Source organism: Oryctolagus cuniculus, chromosome 9 (assembly GCF_964237555.1).
Source record: "Oryctolagus cuniculus chromosome 9, mOryCun1.1, whole genome shotgun sequence".
Lineage (NCBI taxonomy): Eukaryota > Metazoa > Chordata > Mammalia > Lagomorpha > Leporidae > Oryctolagus > Oryctolagus cuniculus.
The window spans coordinates 115,706,766-115,728,437 of record NC_091440.1 but is presented as its reverse complement, the minus strand read 5'-3'; the positions used below and the strand labels follow the sequence as shown (position 1 = coordinate 115,728,437).

Here is a 21,672-nt window from a genome sequence, read left to right as displayed (position 1 = left end):
CAACAAATATTTCATTACATAGCTATGTGCTAGTTACTATCTTAGGAACTGTTATGAGTAGTCCTGTCATTTGAGAGGAAAATAAATGCTGAATCCTTGAACATAGCTTTCCCTATTCCCTATTTATAAGTAGATCATGTTATTTTAAAGCATTTCTAGGGAAAAAATGCTCATATAAGGAGAGACTAATGACCCTAACAACCCCCCCCCCAAAAAGGTGATATGCAGGTATTCAGATTTGTCTGTGGGCAAAGGAAACTTCCCAGATAATGTCTGCCTGTTGTATATTGATTCGTAGCACTCCCAGCACTCCTTGTAAACCCACATTTATGATCAGGGCTCATTAAAATAAGTGCATATCCTTGTTTGATGAGATAAGCATATCTTAAGCAGATATTTTATGAGATATTTCTTATTGTAAGAAGGAGTCACAAATGTGTTTTTGAAATATTAATGTGTTTCATAGAAAAAATTCAGTTTAATTTTTTATTGTTTTTACTTTTTTTTTTTATTTTTGACAGGCAGAGTGGACAGTGAGAGAGAGAGAGACAGAGAGAAAGGTCTTCCTTTTTGCCGTTGGTTCACCCTCCAATGGCCACCGCAGCTGGTGCGCTGCGGCCAGTGCATTGCGCTGATCAGAAGCTAGGCACCAGGTGCTTTTCCTGGTCTCCCATGTGGGTGCAGGGCCCAAGGACTTGGGCCATCCTCCACTGCACTCCCTGGCCACAGCAGAGAGCTGACCTGCAAGCGGGGCAACCGAGACAGAATCCGGCACCCTGACTGGGACTAGAACCCGGTGTGCCGGCGCCGCAAGGCGGAGGATTAGCCTATTGAGCCACGGCGCTGGCTAAATTCAGTTTAATTTTATAAATATTGAGGACCATCAAAGATATTTATTTAAGAAAACTCAATTAAGATTGGCATTCAATACTTAGAATGACTAAGTATGAAGTTTAAAATGAATATAAACAATCTTAATAATACCATAATACTGCACAGGTTTGTTGTCTAAATAGTCATTTGACATCTGTCACTTAAATTGAAAAAAGAATTATTTATTTTCATTTTATTTAAATGACAGAGAAACAGAGACAGATATTGTCCACATGCTTGCTTCCTCACCAAAGGCTGGCTTACTCCCCAATAATCAAGGCTGGGTCAGGCTAAAGCCAGAAGCCAGCAACTCCGTCCAGGTCTCCGACTTGGATGGCAGAGATCCAAGTGCTTGAGCCACCACTTGCTGCCTCATTGGGTACATATTAGGAGGAAGCTGGACAGGAAGAGAACCTGGGATTCCAAGCATTCCAGTATGGGATGAAGGCATCTCAAGCGGTTACTGAATTGCTGCACCAGCCACCCTTCACTTTAAAATGCCCACGATGTTACATCTATTTTACCTTATTTCTAGTAAGCTAGTCTTTGCAAATAATAAAACAGTCCTAGATCAATGCTCCAAATGGTATTTGGAGCTGACTCAGCACAGTACTACTCAATTTTATTGGTATACATTGTTTTCAGAGGAACTATGAATCCAAAAAGTTAACCGTCATGACCTGGAGAGACATGATCAGGTTAAACTCATAAACTAGACTGGAGATTATGAGGTGTTCAGATTGGCAGGGTCATGCTTTTCAATGCCCCTCTTGGGTCATAAATTGATACCAATGGCTACACTCAAGAGGTAACTAGACCTGCCGGCGCTGCGGCTCAATTGGCTAATCCTCTGCCTGCGGCACGGGCACCCCAGGTTCTAGTCCCGGTTGGGTCACCGGATTCTGTCCCAGTTGCTCCTCTTCCAGGCCAGCTCTCCGCTGTGGCCCAGGAGTACAGTGGAGGATGGCCCAAGTCCTTGGGCCCTGCATCCACATGGGAGACCAGGAGAAGCACCTGGCTCCTGGCTTTGGATCAGCGCTGTGCGCCAGCCGCGGTGTGCCCGCCGCAGCGGCCATTGTGGGGTGAACCAACGGCAAAGGAAGACCTTTCTCTCTGTCTCTCTCTCTCAGTGTCCACTCTGCCTGTCAAAAATAAAAAAAATAATAATAAAAAAGAGGTAACTAGACCTTAGATATCTAAATCTCTTCCTTCAAATGCCCAATTCCTTTTAGCCCTAAAAAAGCCAAGTATCTCAGTTCCTCTGCCCTTGATTATAGTCTTTTGTGCATGTGGGTTCTCTAAGTGAAAAAAAAAAAAAAAAAAAAAAAAAAGAATGAAGTGAAACTGAATATACTGTAAGATTTTTTTTCATTCTAGAAGAAATGTTTTATAATCTCTCTCAAGTTTGCAGTTCCCTATCTACTAAGCCATCCAGTCACAAAACAAAATTAAGTACGAGCACCACAATATTTATAAATGGAATTAATACGACAGAGAGTCAATGATAAACACACAGCAGTGAAGCTGGAGCTTTATGACCTTTGCAAAAATAGTGCTCACTGAGCCCCCAGGGGCTCTTTTTGAAGTATGCCACACAAATTTGTGAAACAGTCGCCATCTCAGGAAATCAAAAACTTATTTTAGTCCACCTCAAGAAGTCATTATTTTTCTCTCAAAATCTCCAGAGGAGAAACATTCATAGGTTGTCCTAATACAATATCTACATTCAGTAACTAAGATTAAAACAATACATTTGAGACTTATTAAATGGGCTAATTTGAAATAATATGTAGTTCAAAGTTATCTAGCTAACCACTTTATTTTTGTTTAAGAAAAACAGAGTACTAAGTTGATTTAAACTTCAATTATTTCAAAATTGGGGAAATTTAATAACGCTTAGAAATCAAAAATAAATGAATAGAAAAAATAACTTGGTAGTACATATTAGCTATTATAGTAATAGGTACAGTGAAACTAAGCTATGTACCTACAGTCACATCTAATTTGCTATATCCTCTTGGAAAAATCTTGCAACAGCTTTGTGATTTGTTTGATCAAGTTTTCTGGTTAATGATGTTTCCACAGGATGTGGGCATTTGGTATAGCATTTATTATGCTGCGTGGGAAGGCCACATTCCATACTAAAGTGTCTGGGTTTGAGCCTTGACACAATTCCTGACTTCAGCTTCCTGTTCATATGCATCCTAGGAGGCAGCAGGTGATGGTCAAATACTTGGTCCCTGTTACCCACATGAGAGACATGGATTGAGTTCCTTGTTCTTGACTTCAGCCTGGACCGGCCCCGGTTATTTGGACATTTGGTTAATGAACTAGCAGATGGAAGGTCTCTCCACCTCTCTGTCTTCTACATAAATAAAAAATAAAAAAATGCACATTTTGACTCTTTGGGAAATTGGGGCTGAAATATGCTTTGATTCTTCCACATAGCTGTATGAAAGAGTAATGTACTTTGTCTATTTCTTTGCTTAAACTAAGTCAGAGTAGATTATAATATTTAGTCTTAAGCCATTGAAAATAATTATGTTGTTCAACTTATAAAATTAAATCCTTAATTTCATTGAGAAGAAATCCTATCCCCACCACCCACCAAGAAATATAGCAACTCAGTTCTTACTGCTTATGAGTGTAAGCTGTTACCTTAAACTATATGTAATGTATCTTTAGTCTTTCTTCACTGCTCATTAGTAGCTTTACTTTGCATAAATATAAATCTAATTTATATTCAAATATGTATTGAATTAATACAAACTGTGATGGGGATAACTAAAACTTTAAAAAAATAGTACAGGTCTGTCTTAAGAAGAATATTTTAATTATAATACAAAGGATTCAATTTTTGAGCAAGACTTTCTCTCTTCTGAAAGAAATAAACATCTCCACTACTAGGAGAGACTCAGACAGAGAATTCAGACCTTCAGGTAGATGGTCAATCTGACCAGGGCTGTGGTGAACAAAGAGGTAGATGTGGCCTTCTTAACTTAAATTAACCTGATTGCTACACCATTGGCCCAACTAACAAAAAAGGAAGACCTAATTAATAAAATCAGAGATGATAAATGGACTGTTACAACAGATATCAGAAATAAAAAAAAGAAAGAAATAGAAGATACAAAAAATGGAACAATCTTCCATGTGCATGGATTAGATTAATATCATCAAAATGTCCATAACTACTGAAAGCAATTTACAGATTCAATACAATAACAATAAAAATACCAAAGACATTCTTTTCAGATCTAGAAAAAAAATCTCAAATTCATATGGAAACATAAGAGACTCTAGTGGCTAAAGCAATGTTAAAGAATAAAAACAAAGCCAGAGGCATCACAATATCAGATTTTAAGACATACTGCTTGGCAGTTATAATCAAAACAGCCTGATACTGGCACTAAAACAGACATGTTGACAAATGGAACTTGATAGAAACCTCAGAAATTAATTCATGCAGCTACAACCAACTAATCTTTGCCAAACCACCTAGAATCAATCCCTAGAGAAAAGACAGTATCTTCAACAAATTGTGCCGGGAAAATTGGATCTACGCATGCAGACATATTTAACAAGATCTCTATCTTATACCTTATACAAAAATCTGCTCACCATGGATCAAGTATCTAAATCTATCAAATTATTAGAGGAAAGCATTGGGGAAACTCTACAAAGCATTGACATAGGCAAACTTCTTAGAAAATACCTCAGAAGCACAAGTAATAACAGCAAAAGTAAACAAATGGGATTACACCAAGCTAAGAAGCTTACACACTTCAAGGGAAATACTCAATAAAATGAATAGGCAACCAATAGAATAGGAGAAAATATTTGCAAACTATGCAACTGATAAAAGATTAATATCCAGGATCTATAAAGAGCTTAAAAAACTCAATAACAACAGAATGAACAGTCCAGTTAAGAAACAGGCAAAAGACATGAACAGGCATTTTTTTCAAAGGATGAAATATAAATGACCAACAGACACATGAAAAAATACTGAGGAGAACTAGCCATCAGAGAAATGCAAATCAAAAAAACAATTAGGTTTCACTTCACCACAGTTAGAATGGCTATCATCCAAAAACTAAAAAACTAAATGCTGGTAAAGATGTGGGGAAATGATGTTCTAAGTACTGGTTCACTGCCCAGATGGCTGCAATAGCCAGGTGTGGGCCAGTCCAAAGCCAGGAGCCAGGAGATTCATCTGGGTCTCGCACATGAGAGCAGAGGCTCAAGCACGTGTTCCATTTTCTATTGCTTTCCTAGATGCATTATCAGGGTTTAGACCAGAAGTGGAGCAGCCAGAACTTGAAGCAGTGTCCATCTGTGATGCTGGGACCACAGGTGCAGCTTTACCCATTATGCCACACACCAGGCCCAACAGCAAGGTTTTTGAGAGAAAAATAATTAAATCATGAGTAAGAGTAAACAACAACAAAAAAACTGTCGTCCTTGTTGATGTCAGGCAATAGAATAATTGATAAACTTGGGAAACAGTATTATCTTTCTTGTATTATATGTATATTTCTGAAGAAGTAATCTCCATAGCTAGATATTTATAAGCCTAGGTGAAGGTACAATGCTCATTACTCCCTGTAAGAAATGAAGATACAGGAACTCTCTTTTACTCTCCAGGGAGTAGTGTTTTTATCCACCAGATTTTTATATCTGTGCTAAACCCAATGGGACCTTCAACCTGACAAAGAGTGAGCTTGATGGGAGTCTACCAATTGGATAAGTTCATAGGAAATGGACTATCCAGAATACCCTTCTCCATAGTAGTTAAATTGGAAGCTGAAGAACAGGAACACAATGGAGGATTTTAATATTTTCTGAACATACAAGATGGTTTGTATTCTTCTATTTCTCTAATTTATTCTGATTTGCTAGTTAAGTATTCCATGCTTCATAATTCTGATAATCTTCTATTGGGATTTCAAGAGCATTTCAACAACATTCATGTTCTAATTCTTTATTTTACTGTGTCCATAATATATTGTTCTATTTAAAGTTTTGTCTATAAAATGGTTTCTGAGGAAAACACTTATAGCTAATAAGATTGTATTGAATTCCATGGTAAATAAAACATGCTATCCAGGAAGAATAGGTCAGAAAATGTCTCCTTAAAAAAAGATTATTTATTTATTACTAGTTTATTTGAGAGGGAGGGAGCAGGAAATCAGAGTGGAGAGGGAGAGGGAGAGGGAGAGGGAGAGGGAGAGGGAGAGGGAGAGGGAGAGGGAGATAATGATTGAAATTGTAAAGCTCTTGGATTCTGCTTCACTCCTCCAAATGCCCTCATCAACTGGGGCTGGACCAGGCCTAAGCCAAGATCTAGAACTGAATCCAGTCCTCCCATGTGGGTGTCAGGAACCCATGTACTTGAGCATCAGCTGCTGCCTTGAATGGTGTGCATTAGCAGGAAGCTGGGATTGGGAATGGAGCAGGATTCACATCCAGGGCCATTATACGGGATGCTGGGATGCAGGCAACACAGGTGGCATCTTAACTGCCACACAAATGCCTGCCAATGGGATATCTGGGAAAAAGTTTGGGTCAGTAAATTAAGAAGAATGTTAAATGAGTTGCATAAATAGTACAGATGATTTATGAAAAAGTGAATTTTTGCTTGCGAGGAAAGTTATTTTTCTTAATTTCACAGAATGTTACAAGGTATAAACATCTTAATTGCTTTGTGGATTCAATTCAATTTTTATAATATACTGTTCTGAAAAGGTGGGAAAACATTTTGCTTTCAGTGAGTCTGCATTCCTAGTCATTAATATCCTTGGCCCAAGCACTTGGACATGGATGTGGGCACCCCAAAGCAATGTCTTAACTCCAGAAACAAATGCATGCCTCAGAAGTATTTGTAAAATAGCATCCCCAGGCACTGGCATGGAATAGCAGGTAAAGCTGCTGCCTATGATGCTGGCCTCCCATGTGGGTGCCAGTTTGATTCCCATCTGCTCCACTTCTGATCCACTTCCCTGCTAATGCAGGTATGGCCCAGCCCTTCGCTCTGTAATTTTTTTTTTCAAATAAATAAATAAACTTTAAAAAATAGACAAAAATATCATCTTCAGTACACCAATCTAACACATTAAGTTTTGAAGATGCTGAGAGTCACAAAAGCATGGCATGGGCTATGTTAGCAATTTGCTCTAAAGGAAATGAGACCTTGAAGCCAACGTCAGCATCAAAGCCTATGAGGCGTTACTTCAACCTCCCCACTCCCAGCACAGGGCAAAGTCTTTTGCAAAGTTCTCTTTTCTACCTGGCCAGGTGAACCAGCAAATGGACATCACTCTCTTCAGTCTTCTTACTGAAAACTCATCAATTAGAGAAGAATAAACTTATATTGCAGGAAGTCTGAAGTCTGTCAACACAGCTAGACAGATTTTAATCATACACTATTGTCTTACAGTTCTGCTCCATAGGGAAACATTTAGAAATCATTGTTCTGCAGACCCGGCAAACTTTACTTTCTGCTGTTGTGCTTTCTCCAAGACCAATGGCTCCCTCCCAAAATCATTTACTATTTTCTTAAAAATGGTCTACATGCCCAGTCCTCCCTCTGCCTGTGTATAAGCATCTGAACCAGGTAGCCTGGTGGTTAATCAGACTCCTACAATTTCCCCCATGCAGTGATTTTTGTTTATGGCCGCCCTTTTGCACATTAGTATATGTGTGTGCCATTCCTCCTACTTTTTCTATTGTCAGTTCATCCCAAAGAATCTTCAGAGAGTGAAGGGGAAATTTCCCTTTGTGCCTATAAAAATTGTGTGCCAACATATCAGTAATAAATAAAAGTGTAGGTGTTTGCATATACACACACACATACAAGGAGAATTCAAAATTACATGGACATTTTTCATTAATTTTTAGGTTCATTTGCCTATGAATTTTTGAAGATATATATATCTTTTGAAGATATATAAATATATGTATGTGTATATATATTTGCATGTGTCCCCAAGGATCCACATGTTGGCGCTCCATCCTCAGGGTGGCATTGAGAGATGGTGGTCCATTAAGAGATGAGAACCAATGGGAGGCCCGTAGATCACTCTGAAAGCTTTCTTTTGGAGGGACTAAGGTTGCTTTCATGTGGTCTCTGAGCTCTCCTGAGTGGGAGATGTCAGAAAAGTGAGCCCCGCCTCTGCCTTGCTCTCTCGCATCCTGCATTGAGACATGATCTCTTGATCTCTTTTTCCCATACACGCTCTCACTCTTGTGACGCCATCTACTTTTAGGCCTTCACCATGGTGGAACCAATGGGACCACCCAATCTCTGGATTTTCAGCCTCTGAAACTATAAGATAAAGAAACCCCTTTTCTTATGTTAAACTTCCTCAGGTATTTTGCTATAGTAATAAAAAATAGGCTAATCCAATAGTCATCATTATTTACATCTCATTCCTTTTCAAGATTTTATACACTTCTTCAATTAGCCTGGGAAAGCTAGGAGAATTCAATACAATAACAATATATGATTTAGGGAGGAAATACAAACTAGAGAATCACAAATATAACACTAGATAAGATGTGATTATACTTTCCTGAAACTGATACTTTAAGAGAAAAAGGGGTCTTAGATATTTATTGGAGTTTAGGACATGCTATTCTAAAATATGACACCTTGGCAGTTGGAAAATAATAGAAGCAGAATGATCACTCTCAAATTCACCATTTCCCTTCTATCCTGAAGAAATAAACCTGCATTCCAAAGGACCTTCCTTAACCTCAAAGACACAGAGACTCCAGGGCATATCTGAACAACTGGCCTTGCTGTTTCCTCCAGTTTATTACCGTTAAGTCACACTTACTTTGTCTAATCATACTTCCCCCCGACTGGCCTTTCTTCAATAAACCTAAATATAAAGATACATGGCTTATTCTGCTTCTTTGAGTCCTCACTTCTGAAGGTCCCCATGTCATGCAAAACTTATGTTAAATACATTTGTACTTCTTGTTAATATGTCCTTGATGTAGGGACTTCAGCAATGAACCTAACAGTGGATGAGAGAGAATCTTTTCTTTCCTACAGCTGCTTCATCAAAACTTGGTTGGTAATCAATTATTCATCATGACTACTTTAATAGATCAGCTATCTGGAAGAAATCAAGTAGCTTAAGTTTTAAAGATTCACCTTTTAATCCAAAATAGATAAGTTGCGGAAGTAGCAACTAAATATAATTTATCTCTATCTTCATAAAACAGAAGAGATTATGAAATATAGTTCTGATAACATAAAGGGAGCTTAAAGTGAAAAAGTCTTTCTCCATCATTCTGCAAAACAACAGTAACTTTGAGAGTGATAATACTTCTCTCCTCTTAGTTCATTATCATAACCATTTAATATTTTGAATTTATTTAATTCTACGCTTGCCAGTCACTCAAAGCTATCTGTACACACATCATGAAAATACTTGTAGAGGCTTAAAAATTTTACATTTGGAATTTAAGATTATTAAAGTACAATCCTATAGCACATTTTTAAAATAGGGAAATATATTAAAAATCTTAATTTTAAGGTTAATTTAGTATGGCAGAGCAAAGTAACATAGAGGAATATTTCACCTACTGGACAGGCTTTTTAAAACAATTAAGTTTTAAAACAATTAAGTGGCTGTGAAAACATTTTAAAATGTATTATATACATTTTAAGTGTATTATATTAATCTAAATCATATAAATATGAAGCAAGAGAAAGATGATCTGCACAACATTTCTATCAGTCAACAACTGAGCTTTCCATCTATGGATGCTTTCCCTATTTCCTGGATCTGTTATCTTGGCATCAACCAAAATCCAGATGTATATTTGGAAACCTGCCCAATGAAAAGATGAGGCCAAATGAAATATCAATGTAATATTACATTTTCTAAAGTATCTTTTCTTCTGTGCTCTTTGTACATGTTATCCAAAACATATATTGACAGAAGATATTGCCTAGTCACTGAGTATGTTAATGAATTCCAAGAAATAAGGAACAAGGGGGGTATCTGTCAGTTTCATGCAACAAAACATCTGTGATTTCATATAAATATTTACTAGTATTTTATAATTGATAACATAAAAAGGGAAACAATTAACATTAAATGTTATTTAGAGTTCACATTATAAAATGACAGACTGGATTGGTTGATGAGAATATCATTAAATTAGCCAAATTACTAGCAAGATATTTTCAAACACATTCATGGTAGAAACATATAAGATTGCTGTCAATCCTAGGATAGTTGTAGAAATGCAAAGGAGAAATGTGAATGGCAATTTAGCTTTTCAATGTCTTAGGCTTTAAAAACTTCAGTATTTAGAATATTGTGCAATACCAGAGAGAAACATTTCTTTTTTAAAAGTTGCATTATATTCTGAAGGATGTTCTCTGAGGAATTCCACTCAAATAGTTATTATGCAAACGTAAAAATTAGTTTTCTATCAAATAAATGTTTGAATGGGTACATAAGAGAACAGACTTTTCTCATTATTTTCATGAGATGCTTGAATAAACAAACAAAGGTGTTTTAGAGCTTAGTGTTCTAAAAAAATACATAATGTTCATATTTAAACCTCATGTATCTTTTAAAACTTCTCTATTTAGTCAACATGCTGATATTATTCCAAACCAAATATAGACTTTTCGTAAAATATTTTTTTTTTACTATGATTAGTCATAATCAATTTTGTTATTATAGATAGTGTGACCAACTTGTCCTAATTTTCCAAGGACTTTCCTGGTTTTAAAATTTATGGAATAATGATTTCTCTACTTTTCGCTTGCTGAACATTAGGGTTTATGTGCATTAAGTCTGTGATTATAAATTATATTTGAATTGTTATTGCAAAAATTAAAGAAAAGGAAAGAAATGAGGGAGAATTGAGGGATGGGGAAAATTGTGGTCCTCTTCCTGGAATTGTTTCTGTAAACTACGTGATATCTGTTCTCTTTCAAGCAATAAAAGTTTAAAAAGAAATAAATAAAATAAAATAAATTTGAAATTTCCAAGGGGCCGTCACTGTGGAGAAGCAGGTGAAGTCGCTGCCTGCTGTGCCAGCATCCCATATGGGTGCAGGTTTGAAACCTGGCTGCTCCACTTCCAATCCAGCTCTCTGCTGTGGCCTAGGAAAGCAGTAGAAGATGGCCAAAATGCTTGGGCCCCTGCACTCATGTGGGAGACCCAGAAGAAGCTCCTGGCTCCTATCTTCAGAGCGGCTCAGCTCCAGCCTTTGCAGCCACCTGGGGAATGAATCAGGGGATGGAAGACTTTCTCTCTCTTTTTCTCTCTCTCTTTCTATCTCTTTGCCTCTGCCTCTCTGTAACTTTGCCTTTCAAATAAGTAAATAAATCCAAAAAAAATTGATATTTCTATGTCTTATGAGCTACCTGAATCCTGAGAAAATTGAGACTGTCAGCACCACTAGTCACAGGTCACTTAACTATCTGTTGCCATAAATACACATAATACATAAACAGCCAAGAATAACACTGTCAATATGATACACAAAATTTAAAATTCACTGTAAATGGGTTGATGATGCTGCTTATAAGAATACAAAGTAAAGTCTCTGAGTGAAATCTATTTAAAAGAAAAAACATTACTACTTAATTAATACTAAGAGATTTCAACAAAAATCAAAATTGGTTTAATATGATACTTACTTCTGTAAAAATTCTTCAGAGCCACATATACTTAGGAGATGATCTTTAGGAAATAGCTGGTCTTTTGTACAAAAATTTAGCGTTTCTGCAATTAGGTCTTTGACAAGACAGTTAGCTAAAAACAAAGGTAAATAAAAAATCAGTAAGTGTTTTTCATATATTAACTTGGAAAAATTTTTTAAGCATAAAGAACAGCAAGCTTATTATGAAGTATCACAACCATTTAGCTCCATCAACAGATATTAGAATGAGATGAATCTCATTTATTAGTCCGATTTGTTTTAGAGACTCTTTTTTTTTAAAAAAAGGTTTTTAATTGTTTCATCAGACATAACTTAAAAAAGTATTGAGTTCCACATGTTAACACCTTTGTGATGTTGTAGCTCTAAAATTCTACATCAGATTTGGTAAATACTTGAGAAAGTCATAGCCTGGTAAGTATTCCAGGGATATTTTCTTCTTTGTTGTTTCAACTTAAATGAGACATATTGTCCTTGCTAAGGTGCTATCATTATAAAATAATTTTTGATTAAATATTTTTAGAGCACTTATATTAGTTAATATTCAAATTCATACCTTGATATTCAGACAAGTCTACAATTTCCATGTGGTTTTCAGTGTTCTACCTTGAAGATCTGGGGTTATTTTAGTTGATGTACATGGATAAATTATTTTACTACTTTGGAACAGTTTCCTCATTTGTCAAAAGGGTTTAAAATATATTTTTTTCCAGGAATCTGATACGAGGTTAAAATTTTTAAACAGCAGATAAATGTGGACGATAAATTTGTGTGATATCTTTGCTTTGAATGTAATTGTAAGTTTTCAGTGAACCAAAGGAAGTGTAGTGGACTATACTGACGACCGTTGGCCAACAAGGGTTTGTATAGCAACTGCAAAATGTAGATTCCCTTTGTGTGGGGAGCAACTGGGAGCAACTCGGACTAGACTGTTACTGGAATTAAGACTTATTCTATGCATCTGCTCTCCCACAATATGGTGCTGGGAGAGGAGGAAACAGCTTCTACACAGCTGCCTCCAGTTCAACCAATAAACAGCAGGACCTGCTCCTGATTGGAGGAGAGCAGCGTACTCGGCGTGTGGGTAGCAGAGTTGGGATTGGTGGAAGAGGACTATAAAGGAGGAGAGAGACACCATGCACCAGGAACATCTATCTGAAGGAACACCTGTGCAGCCCCCGAGAGAGCCGGCCGGCGGTGTGCCGCTCCCCCGCGGAAGTGGGGAAAGTGGCAGGGGGAACCGCCCTTCCACGGAGGTGGAAGGGTCGGTAGCCAACCCGGGAAGAACCAGCAGCAAACCCGGGGAGGGCCGAGCAGACAAAAGAACAGCGCAGGGTCCTGTGTTGTTCCTCCACGAAGAGGGGGAGCGACACCTTTGTCTCAGTTTTGTCAGCAATTTTTACGCTTTTCTATGGCTTCTTTTACTTTTTGAGGGAAAGAATTTTGACCCAAAAAGCTAACAAAAAGTAGTGCAAGTGTTATCACTGCCACAAGTAATAAAAGGAATTTCACAGTGATGGATTTAAAAATGCAGGTTTTATGGTAGACCAAGATGCCATTAAAGAAATGGTTAGAGAAACAAATGATAAAGATTCCAGGAAATTAAGGATTGTTTAAATCTTTTGACATAGAAGGGAGCACTTCAAGCCTACTCCAATTTGGGAATATCAACTGAAATGGTATGAATTGAAGCTAGAGGAAAACAGCTACAGCAAACTGTTGACCATAACGGCCTTGAAGAGAAGGTGAGAATCGGCCATTCTATGACAGTACGAAAATATCTCCAAAGGCGTGAATCTACTTCATTAATTAATCTAGTTCTCCCTTCTCTGGGTCCATATCCCTTATGCTACTTGGAGTGAGCATGAATCATTGCTTGTCACAATTATCTTTCCAGTTTACATGAAAGACTCCATAACCCCATTTCTGTGTGGTAGTGCTATTCTGGCGTTGGTTTGATATCTCTGACTACCTGCTTCATGTCACTCTTTGGGCATTTCGTTATTACTTACAATCCAGCATGTCTAAACTTGAAATCACTGTCTTCCCCTTAAATTCATTATGGGTCGGTAAGTTTAAATTTCTCTCCATTTTTGAAACCAACAAAAACTCTGTCTTCTTTTAGATTTCATAGCTGTGATTTAATTTTAGCTAATAGAATCCATTCAACAATTTCTTGTACTCTCTCACTTCATGCAACCTTTCTTGTAGTCCTAACCATGTTGTCCACCTTACTGAAAAGACTAAAACTCACTTGAGCTTCTCTAGTTATCCTACTGTATACATCAGATCAAGTATTCTACTACTCCTCATCTACCCCTTTAAACAGTGTTCCTGTTTTCCTAAATTTCACTTATTCCAGCTGTGATCCTTCTTCCAACACTAGGTTCCAGCTCCATTAAACATACTTTTCTAAATCTATTCAATGTCCTCCACTTTAAAAATATTTCCCCTTTTCTTACAAGGTTATTTCCATTCAAACTTCCACTGATTCCATTCCTTTATTCACATTGTTTTTTACGTTCTCTTTAATATCAAACTAGTTGGGTCATAAACTTTATCTTCAGTTATTGTTATTCAGAAAATTGTCACTGAGAAAACTCCATGTACATGTGTAAATAAACCATGTTTTTTTTCTGTTAATACTTCTATTGTCACTTAATTCATAACTCTCTCCTCTTACCACCTTACTATTTGAAATGGTGTGGGTAGAGGGACAGTTTTTCTCTAAACACTGGCTAATGATGCTCTGCATGTTTTCTTTTATTCTTTGTCTAAAGATTTATTTATGTTTTTACATGACAGGCAGAGTGACAGAGGGAGCAGGAGAGGCAGAGAGAGATTCGATCTTTCATCCTCTGATTCACTCCCCAAATGTCTGCAACTGTCAGGTTTGGGTCTGGCATTGACCAGGAGCCACGAGCTCCACACTGGTCTCCCATGTAGGTGGCAGGGATCCAAGTACTTGTGTCATCATCTGCTGTCTTCAGGCTCATTAGATGGAAGCTGATTCAGAAGCAGAGGTAAGACTCTATACCAGGCAGTCTGATACGGCATGCAGCTATCCCAAGCAATGGCTTAACATGCGGTACAGTAACAGCCAACTTCATTTTCTTAAGTGTGTCTTTTCTCATCTTCTACATCCTCCTCCATATACTTTTAAGACCTTTTATGGCATGGACACTTGGAATCTCTTACATTAAATAAAATGACCTAATCTCTTCACTACAACTCTCATGGCCTCTGACTTGGCTTTTACAACAAAGAAATTTTGAGAGCAGGGCTGGAGGGGGGCGAATTTGTTGGAAACTGACTATTGTAACTTGGAAGAATGGAAGTGGTGTCCCTAGTTCACAGTTACTTCCTCTTTTTCAGTAACTGAAGTCAACACAACCCAGACCCAAGTCATTCTGATTGGATCCAGACACAACACCAATGACTCTGTCTAGGAAATCAGCATCTTGCCTTTAGAGATGGGGAATTTGAGTCAGCAGAGACTGAATAGTCTTTGGGTGGGTGACCACATAGCACATATGCTTGAGAGTGAGACTTTCTGTGTGTTTTGGAGAAGCAAAGGAACTGAATGAGCAGAGAGTAAGAGAGGCACGGGAAGCAGTCACACAGAGAGATGAGGTCAGAGGTGCGCAGGGAGTTTGAAGTGCTTGGTTATTGTGTTTTTATTACATTGCTATTTCTCTGTTGAATTCATATTCTTTTTATAAAGATTTATTTATTTATTTATTTGAAAGTCAGAGTTACACAGAGAGAGAAGAAGAGGCAAAGACAGAGAGAGAGAGGTCTTCCATTGCTGGTTCACTCCCCAGTTGGCCCCTGCACTCATGTGGGAGACCTAAAAGAAGCTCCTGGCTCCTGGCTCCTGGCTTTGGATCGGTGCAGCTCCGGCTGTTGGCTGTTGTGGCCAATTGGGGAGTGAACCAGCAGATGGAAGACTCCCTCCCCCCTCCCGCCCCCTTCCCTCCCACCCTCCCTCCCTCTCTCCCTCCCTTCCTTCCTTCCCCCTCCCTCTCTCCCTTCCTTCCTTCCTTCCTTCCTTCCTTCCTTCCTTCCTTCCTTCCTTCCTTCCTTCCTTCTCTCTCTCTCTCTCTCTCTCAAATAAAAGGGAAAATAAATATTTCAAAATGTAAAAAAGTATTCTAAAACTTGAGAGAAGTAAGATTTCTCAGATGAATTTTCTAGTGTACAAATTCCTGAGATATTTCTCAGGAGACTGAATCAGTATGTTCGCCCGTGCTGGTGGGAGTGGGGTGCACAGAGCTATGACTGTGTATCAGTGCCTACACAAACCTCACAATTCACGTATATTAGAATGAAGTTGATTTTGCTAATGTATCATCTTTATCTAGATTATTTTAAAGTTCAGATTATTTACAATATGTTAAAAACTTGTTATTAAGTATTTTACAGCATGCAAGTAAAAGTATTCTGGGCTGACCATGCAAAAAGAGTTCTTGAAGACAATCCCTCTCTCCCTCCCCCTCAAGTGTTAAGTCTCCCAGCTGCTTTCCTATCTCACATCAGGACAAAACAGTAGCAAATGATGATTCTTCTAGTAATTTCAATCTGTGATTTGAAGACCATATATCGATTCCAGCTTTACAGAGATTTTTCTACTTGTAAGGATGCTTACCATGTGCTGTGAGATGAAGTAGTTGCATTGAGTTACCAGTAAAAATATTTATCTTAAATTTGGTGTTAGAAAAGAGTTGGTGTGGAAATGCTGTAGCAGCGCTCCAGATCTTCCCAGAATTGGAATTAATGTCAGCTGCACGGTAAGCGTCTCTTATTCTGAAATATGTATGTGAAAAAAAATACTTAGAACAGAGCTGCAATATATAATTTAAAAATATTTCCCACAGCATAATAGTAAGAAACTTCATACAGTATTTTTATAGAGAAGATTTAAAACATGAAAACAACTAGCAACTGACTTGTTGTAGAGTACAGTTAGCTGGCCAGATCGCTAGATTACGGCTACCAAAGGCAGGTGCAAGGAGCTGGGAGGCCTTCTCAGGAGAACTCACTGGAAATAACTAAGAACATTTTGTCATTCCATAATAAGAGATTTTACTCTGAACATCACCAATTGATACACTTACATTATTTTGATGCCTGAATTCCTCTTCTTGGTTTGGAGACTTCTGTAAATTTTTTTTAAATTTTCATCAAAATTTTTAAACATTTTTCCTATTTTATTTACATTTTTGTATTTTCCACAAAACTTTGGATTTTATAACAACTATTGAACTTAAAAATTATTTGTACATTCTAATCAATTGTTTACTACATAAAGGGATCAAAGAATTCCCAAATAGTTTAAACTTGGAGCCAGAGCCTTGAGTCTGGATCTTGTTGTTTTCGATTCATAATGTGATAGCCAGCAGTAAGTTATTTGACAAGGTTCTTTGTTTGCTCCAAACAGGCTATTAATATTTACTTTAAATGTTTTTTGTGAAGATTAAAAGAAAAAAAATGGCATCTAAGAGAACTTCAGAATGTAAATCAATAGGTTCATGCAGTATGTTAATTATTATATATTAGCTCCATCCTTGTAGATCCATATTTTATATCTACATGTAGACTCTGATATAAAGATATTCACAAATAGTTATTTAAAATACTTTTGATGGGGTTAACCATTTGTCATTTGATTCAGTGCTTAAGATGCTGCTTGGGATATGCATATCCAATCCTGGAGTGCCTGGGTGTGAGTCTTGGCCCTGCTTCTGATTCCAGCTGTGTGCTGATGTGCGTCCTGGGAGGCAGCTGGTGTTGGCTCTGGTGCTGCATCTGTGCCTTTCACAGGGAGACCCAGACTGAGTTCTGGGCTCCTGGCTTTGGCATTGTAATAAAGTATGCCACAATTAGGACTCTCATATAACAAATTTAAAACCTCTCTTTAAGGAATGCAAATGGAATGTAAAAGGAATGCAAATGACATATTTAAGTATGATAATTTAAATATTAAGAAGAAGAAAAGAAGAAACAGATGTAATTGGATATGTAAATCAATTCTATTATTTCCTTCCAGAAATTTTGGAGATTCTCTTAGGAAACTCGGCTTTCAAATCAAATTTGATCCTCTTAAGAAAACCCAGGACATTTTAGATCCTCAAAGTTACCACTGAATGGATAGTTTGTATACAAAATAATTATGCACGTATGTATGTGATCATTTTATGAGCGTATTTGTCAATAATTGTTAACATTCAAGAAAAGTATGTGTGGATGTAACACGTAGCTTCCTTTTTTACTCTGGAATTATGGCTTGGTAGTATTTTTTTAGTTCTCATGGTTCTTTTCAAAGATGCCACAGGGAAAAATGACATTTGTGAGCTTGGGAAAATGCACCATAAGCTACTGACAAACCATCACATAAAATATTTTCATGTCACTCACTGATGCATCCACCAGAAGATTTCACCTATGAATATGAAATTATATTTTTAAAAAAAGAGTTGCCGGAGGAGCTAATAATAAGCATTCTGCCAGTGGAGTTGTACTGAAGAGTTGTATCGTACAGTGTTAAAAGAGCCATTTCTCATGCTCAGAAGCAGAAATTACCACATTTTAGATTTAAACTGGCAAGTTTATAGCAATGCTTGTCATTTTGTTACAGTGAGGAGCTTATTCCTGAATCAACATTGATAACTTTAAAGACCCCAATTTAGGAATTCAAATGGCTCAATATCTGAAGTACCATTTAAGATTTTATTTAAAGATTTTATTTATTTATTTGACAGGTAGAGCTATAGATAGTGAGAGAGAAAGAGACAGAGAGAAAGCTCTTCCTTATGTTGGTTCACTCTCCGAATGGCCTCAATGGCCGGAGCTGCGCTGATCCGAAGCCAGGAGCCAGGTGTTTCTTCCTGGTCTCCCACATGGGTGCAGGGGCCCAAGCACTTGGGCCATCTTTCTACTGCTTTCCCAGGCCACAGCAGAGAGCTGGACTGGAAGAGCAGTAGCCTGGACTAGAACTGGTGCCTATATGGGATGCCAGCGCCACAGGTGGAGGATTAATCTACGGTACCACAGCGCTGGCCCTAAGATTTTATTTTTTTAACTAGAGCAAGAAATTAATTGAATATGAAACACTTTTGTGGATTTCAGATGATTTGTTTTGTATTTCTGTATGCATTGCATTTGGACCTTCCAATATGGTTAACAATTTTTTAAGGCAGGGACCTTGTTTTTGTTAGTTTTTTTTTTTTTAATTTGAATATTTCTGCGCAAAACAAATTATTAGACATGAAAATAGCCTTTAAATTAGTGATCAAATAAATGATTCAAATATTTAACCCCAAGTGTCATTTAAGAAGGAGAGAAAGCTTGTAAATCAATGTATATTTTTATATTAAACATAACAGCCATAAAAGGATAAAATCAGGAGAATTAAAATGCAAATGCATAAATGTCAAAGTTTTTTCAGGAGTGATAGTAACAGAAGAGCTGCAATTAGATGAATTTTAATTGTTAATAAGGAACTGATCTTTACAAGAAGACATCTAGAGGAGCTGGCCTTGTGGCATAGAGGGTTAAGCTGCTGCTTGCAACGTGAGCATCCCATATTGGAACACAGGTTTGAGTCCTTTCTGCTCAGCTTCAAATTCAACTTCCCGCCAATATACCTGGGAAGGCAGCAGAAAATGGCCCAAAGCCTTCTGCCTCTGTCACTCCCGTGAGAGATCTCAGTGGAGTTCTGGGCTACTGGCTTTGGACAGGCCTAGACTATTCTGTCGCTGGCTTTTGGGGAGTGAACCAGGGAATGGAAGATCTTGCTCTCTATCCCTCTCTCTGTTGCTCTGCTTTTCAAATAAATAAACTTAAAAATCAAAATTTAAAAAGACATCTACCTTTATAGCATAAATTAATCTTTAGCAAAAAAAGGTGTTTTGGGGGTAAATATCCCCAATTGATTTTATATTTCTACATAAACACACCTGTATTTGTAATATTTGTAGTATTTGTATTATTTTGGCAACCCATACAAGATAAGCTTGAGGCACTCCAATGCTTTTAATTAAAATATTCCAGGTAGAAACAATAGGCAAGAGCTATTTTAGGACTGAGCCAATGGAGTCAGTTACTTATATCATTAAATGAGAAAGTCACTGCAAACGAAACTATCAATAAACCCCATGGCAGGTCTTCAGTTACGAAATATTCAACCTTAATATATTTTCATAGAGGAAAAATCTGTTTTAAATAAGCAAAAATAATAACAGAAGTTGATTAATGGGATGTCTAAAATTTCTATTTTTCACTGTGTTTACATTTTAGGACTTTGGCACCTTATACAGAAAATTAATCCATTCAGTGATATAAAACACATTTATTCAGACACAAGAACTTCAAAGTGATGAAATAGCAATACTTACCTATTTACTTTGTCACAAAAAGAAGCTAGACTTTTATTACTCCCTTGAGGCACTTCAGCCAACCGAATGGAACAACCTATTGACTTAAATTTTTGAAAATATGCTACATTAATACAGTTTGATACAGAGCAAAAATGATTACAATTCTGTTATTTTAATACTATTTTAAAGTTTCATTTGCTTTTAAAAATACTTTTAGATTTTTAAATTGAAATAAGAATTGCATATAGAAAAATATATATTTCATTCATTCATTTTTACCTAGAAACCTTTTCCTTAAGGTATACAAATTCTATGCATTTCATATATACAAATCTAGGAACATAGTGATTCATCCCACCTTACCCTCCCTCCTGCCTGCACTCCCACCCTTTTTCCTCTTCCTTCTCCTATTCCCATTCTTATTTTTCACTAAGATCTATTTTCAATTAACTTCATATATATAAAATTAACAATACACAGAGTTCAAAAAAATTGTTCTTCAACAGTCATGAAATTTTATCTTTCGCAACAAAATGGATGCAATTGAAAAACGTTATGTTTAGTGAAAAGTATAACACCAAAAAGACAAATACCATATGTTCTCCTTAACCAGTGGTAACTAATAGAGTACATAAAAGGTAATGTATAGGAGTGAAATTGACACTCTGCGTTGTGATGAATTTCAACAGCCCTTGTCTCGACTGTTGAGGAAATATATAGACATTAACTAAATAATTTGAGTTATAAAGAATATATCCAGTTATATCAATTACCCACTTGAAACTTTTTTTCATTTTAGAATGATCTTGGGCATCTCTTTTTGTCTATGTGCACTCTATTTGGTAACTATTATTCAGATTTCTGTCACCATATATTGTGTGCATGTGCTTTTATGTTTCTGGCTTCTTCCACTTAAGTGATTTATATTTTTAAAATTTTTCCATTTAGACATATATAAGAAGAGTAAATTTCAAGGAAAATGAATATTACTTATTAATTCTATTTTCCAAGATATTTTGGCATTCCCTCTTGTCAATAGTTCATTTTTATGAGTTAATAGTATTCTATTATAGGACTACCCCAAAATTTGTTTACTTATTTTCTTTTTGCAGGATATTTGCATTGTTCTGAGCTTTTGGGTATTATAAAGGAAACTATTGACTTTTATACATAAGTGATGATGCAGCCATATGCATAAATAATTCTGTCAAGAGAGCAATGTGTGATTTGTTTTTAAAGAAATCATTTTTGCTTTATTTATTTTAGAGCTCTGTTACTGTGTACATATACATTAAATTTCTTGTCTCACCTGATTGACCCTTTTATGATTACCAAATGAGCCATTTTTATCCTAATAATTCTTTGTCTTGAACACTACTTTATCTGATATCAAATAGCCACACTAGCTTTCTTTTTGGAGATGATTATGAAAGATTTTATTTATTTTATTTCAATCTACCTATCCCTTTTTTTTTTTTTTTTTTGACAGGCAGAGTGGACAGTGAGAGAGAGAGAGAGAGAGAGAGAGAGAGAGAAAGGTCTTCCTTTGCCATTGGTTCACCCTCCAATGGCCGCCGCGGCTGGCGTGCTGCGGCCGGCGCACCGCGCTGATCCGAAGGCAGGAGCCAGGTGCTTCTCCTGGTCTCCCATGGGGTGCAGGGCCCAAGCACTTGGGCCATCCTCCACTGCACTCCTGGGCCACAGCAGAGAGCTGGCCTGGAAG

General features: G+C 37.0%; 1 protein-coding gene across 2 annotated transcripts in view; it reads right to left on the bottom strand.

Annotated features, from left to right (window-relative positions):
- PIK3C2G (phosphatidylinositol-4-phosphate 3-kinase catalytic subunit type 2 gamma) overlaps window positions 1-21,672 on the bottom strand; it is a 464,615-nt gene that overhangs the window by 384,859 nt on the left and 58,084 nt on the right. For both annotated transcript variants that reach the window (XM_051850300.2, XM_017343356.3), the window contains exons 3-5: window positions 19,968-20,050; window positions 16,220-16,377; window positions 11,552-11,666 (exon numbers count right to left, since the gene is read on the bottom strand). In XM_051850300.2, coding sequence (XP_051706260.2) covers window positions 11,552-11,666; window positions 16,220-16,377; window positions 19,968-20,050 — 356 coding nt within the window. The remainder of the gene's footprint in view (window positions 1-11,551; window positions 11,667-16,219; window positions 16,378-19,967; window positions 20,051-21,672) is intronic.